Source organism: Plodia interpunctella, chromosome 4 (assembly GCF_027563975.2).
Source record: "Plodia interpunctella isolate USDA-ARS_2022_Savannah chromosome 4, ilPloInte3.2, whole genome shotgun sequence".
Taxonomy (NCBI): domain Eukaryota; kingdom Metazoa; phylum Arthropoda; class Insecta; order Lepidoptera; family Pyralidae; genus Plodia; species Plodia interpunctella.
Genome location: NC_071297.1, coordinates 6,652,227 through 6,655,735, shown reverse-complemented (window position 1 = coordinate 6,655,735; position 3,509 = coordinate 6,652,227). Strand labels below are relative to the sequence as shown.

At 35.7% G+C, this 3,509-nt stretch overlaps 1 protein-coding gene across 1 annotated transcript; it reads right to left on the bottom strand.

Annotated features, from left to right (window-relative positions):
* Nucleotides 1-426: 426 nt before the first annotated feature.
* On the bottom strand, nt 427-2,341 carry LOC128669335 (uncharacterized). The gene is made up of 3 exons (XM_053744095.2): nt 2,104-2,341; nt 1,625-1,797; nt 427-1,168 (listed from the first exon to the last, which is right to left on the bottom strand). Exons 1-3 carry the CDS (start codon nt 2,200-2,202, stop codon nt 868-870), a joined length of 573 nt encoding a protein of 190 aa, XP_053600070.1. The 5' UTR covers nt 2,203-2,341; the 3' UTR covers nt 427-867.
* Between the last annotated feature and the right edge of the window lie 1,168 nt (nt 2,342-3,509).

Here is a 3,509-nt window from a genome sequence, read left to right as displayed (position 1 = left end):
AATATCGTGGCACACGCACTCGTAAAATCTATTTCTCGCGTCATTACAGCTCTTGCTATTCGGACGTTTATAACGGCGACAATCGCCGTATCAGACTCTACGTTAATAGGGCTACAAAGAAAAATCTTTCTCATAAAAGTTCATACAGGTGATGTCATAATCGTTATTTTGAACAACAATCATTAGAACCCATCGGTGTTATTTCAGAATATAAACTCTCTTCGTTTCCAAAAATAATAAACCCAACCGAGGGGCGAATTATTCCACTTTAAGTAGATTTATCATGTCATGTCTTGCATCAGCTTCACTAACGTTTAGGACAAAGACTGTGAGTCACCGACCAGATTATTGAGCCTAATACACACATACACATGAGAACATGCCGGTTTATCTCAATCTGTCTCTGTCTTGTTGCTTTCCTGTTCGACCAAAATTTGCTTCCATTTCCGTAATTTTTTCGAAAATTAATATACAACAAATGCATTTTAGATTATTTTATTTTCCGTTTTAATTCAACCGTCCCAAGAAATTACTTTGTGTTGTCATTTATTATGTGATTGCCGAAAATATAAACAGAATAGGTTCATATAGATCTATACTTACACTTCTGAACTGAGTATATGTTGTAGGCAGACTCTAATATTAAGCAGAATTATATGATTTATTTAGATATTTTCTACCCACAAAAATATAAAAATAAATGTTAAATTATTTATGTATAACCATAATTAATTGGTTATGTACAACCATATCTTATACAAAGTTTATAAACTTGATCTTAAAAACTTAATTTATATCAGTCACTTTTCACTGACAACAAAATAATCTTTTCAAGTTTAATTCTGATCGAACATTGAAAAAATAAATTCATCCACTTTCACCAAAACTTGGAGGTCGAAAGGTCAAAAATTTAGCACAAATAGGTATCACGATGTAGCCAACTACGTGGTCTAGCTTGTGAGCTACAGCCACCTGTAGCGCGGAGGTGGCGTAGGGAATGGGGGCGTAGCCTCGGGGAGTCGCTTTGATGGTTATCTTGGCCGGGAAGCCGGGGGGCAGGAAGAACCTGGTCCGAGGGTAGCACCACCAGCTAGCGCCGAGCCGTGCTGTCTCGTCCCACATCCCACAGCACAGGACATAGATAGAGCGCTTGCACACGTTCCATAATCTGCAATCAAAATGTAACATGTATATTTATGCATCAAAAATCGTCTAATATTAAATAAGTACTTATGGCAACGTTGGAGCTATTTCAAAATATACTTACAATAAATTAAGTATACCGATGGTCGACCCTAAGATATATAATTTATAATTATTATTAAACAATTAAATATGCGTAATAAGAACAAAATGCCTAATCTAGGCACGTTATAAAGACTTATGTAATCCATCTATTAACGACGACACTTATTTTACCTTTCGGTCATTGTACTGCACAACAAGGACGGTCTTCCATTTCCTACTTGAACTAGGAAATGTAAGCATAGTATATCGGATCTACAGGTCTGTATTTACGGATGAGGCTATACTATTATACATGTATAGCAAATGGCGAACTAAATAAATATTTATCCAGGCGTAAAGCTATCTCTAACTTTACCAATAAATCTGAGAAACTAACTTAACGTCTTGCATGACAGTGTCCCGGTCCAATTGAAAACACAACAGCGTAGGGGAGCAGGACAGCTCCAAGGGTAGCATTGGCTTGGGCTGGACTTCACCCGCCCTGCTCACTATGAGCCTATTAACTGACTTCCGCTTTTTGGGCTTGGGCAGTAATTCACTCAGTGGTATCTGCAACAGAAGTGCATTTTTATTAACTTATACTTATAGCAATATATGTCTGCTTGATGAATACCATGAACATGCACCATGGACATGCAGCATGTATTAAAGACTAACAGGCACTTATATAGCTTTTTGTCTTTGTGACTTTAGTCCAGTTAAGCCTCAGAAATCATAGTTTAAGTAGGTCACTTTGCTTACGAATGGAAACTAATTATTAAGCAATAACTTACTATAAGTAAGTGTATTATCTATTTTCTAATATTTCACACAAATTTCCACAAACGAAAGAAGGAATTCAAATGGAAACCTTACTTGTTCAGCTTCAATTTTTGGTCGAGGATTGTTGACTATCATAGGAGGCAGGATATTAAGTGGTGCGTTGTCTGTATCTGCAGTAGTTGTTGTATCCATTGGAAAATTTAATGGTATTCCATTAAATTTTCCAATAATGAATATGTACTCAATTTATTAAACTTGATACCTAGGTATTTTTATATCAGTTACCTTGTGATCCATTTTAACAATATTGTCAATATGTGACATTTCACGTGATAGAACCTCAACAAAGCATTTATTTCTAATAGTTCTTATGTAAGATCCAATAAAGGAATACATCTACTAATTCCATGGAGGAAACCTGTGCATATAAATTTACAAGCCATGAGGAATACGATTATAAAAATGAATGTATATCAATTATATTTTTTTTTTCAAGCTTAACGAAATCAAGGGTCTTGATAAATTTAAGGAGAGTGATAGTTAACTGTGTGTATACTTTAACACCATCCTGATATTCCCTTTGATGTATTAGCTAGTGGATCCTAGATCAAAGCGGAGTGAAGGTTCCACGTGACGTTTACCACCTATTCAGAACAATGATTTTCCAAAGTGTTCAGTTGGTCTCGATGTTATTACAAGTTGGTGTAGCCAAATCTAATATTACTACCGAGCTGACCTGTATGACCCTAAAATAGTTGATGTAACGATTGTCGAGAAAGCAGTAAGACACTGTAGGCCACAAGGCGTGACGTCCCGAGGGAGCGGAAGTCTAGTTTCCGGCGGAGATCCGGCCGACATCACGACTCCAATGGACACGCTACATAGATTAGTTCCCACTTTTCAAGATATCGTGACTGGAACTTCAGGTGATTGTTAATTGTTATTCGTTAGCGAGTATCTCTTCCTTTTGTGTCACTATACTTACATGCTAAAATAAGAGTAGTAGAAAAAAGTTCATGTTTGTAAAGTTACTATCAATTGTCGAAGTGAAGAAAAAGCGGGCCTTGGGGTCCGACGCTTAAGGGCTGGACGAAAATTCGGGAAAACGAGCAGATGAGAGAGATTGTTTAGATATCATCAAATTAACAGCCACAAGTAATCTAGTGATAAATTTTTAACACTAAGAACTGTAAAGATTTTTACTAGGATTATTCATAACTAATATCTACATATGTTTTTAGATCCTAAGAACTCGATTAAAACTTCCTGGTTAGGTTATCTACTTCGACAATATTACTAAAAACATTTTGAAGTAAAATATTTTTGACATCCGGATACAAAATTTGCCGATAAGTATGTTCTGATAACAACGCTAAATACTGATAATTATGTTATAACATAATAAGCCGATATGTCATAATATAATGAGCCGAGGTTTTTCTAACATCAACCGGAATAAATAAAGGTTTTATCTATATGATTTCATATCGTAGAAATAC

Excerpts from the sequence above, each read along its gene's own strand:
- LOC128669335 (XM_053744095.2), bottom strand. The coding sequence starts at position 2,202 with ATGGATACAACAACTACTGCAGATACAGACAACGCACCACTTAATATC. Across the intron at positions 1,798-2,103 it reads CAAAAATTGAAGCTGAACAA|ATACCACTGAGTGAATTACT; the intron begins GTAAGGTTTCCA and ends CTTCTGTTGCAG. Across the intron at positions 1,169-1,624 it reads ACTGTCATGCAAGACGTTAA|ATTATGGAACGTGTGCAAGC; the intron begins GTTAGTTTCTCA and ends TTTTGATTGCAG.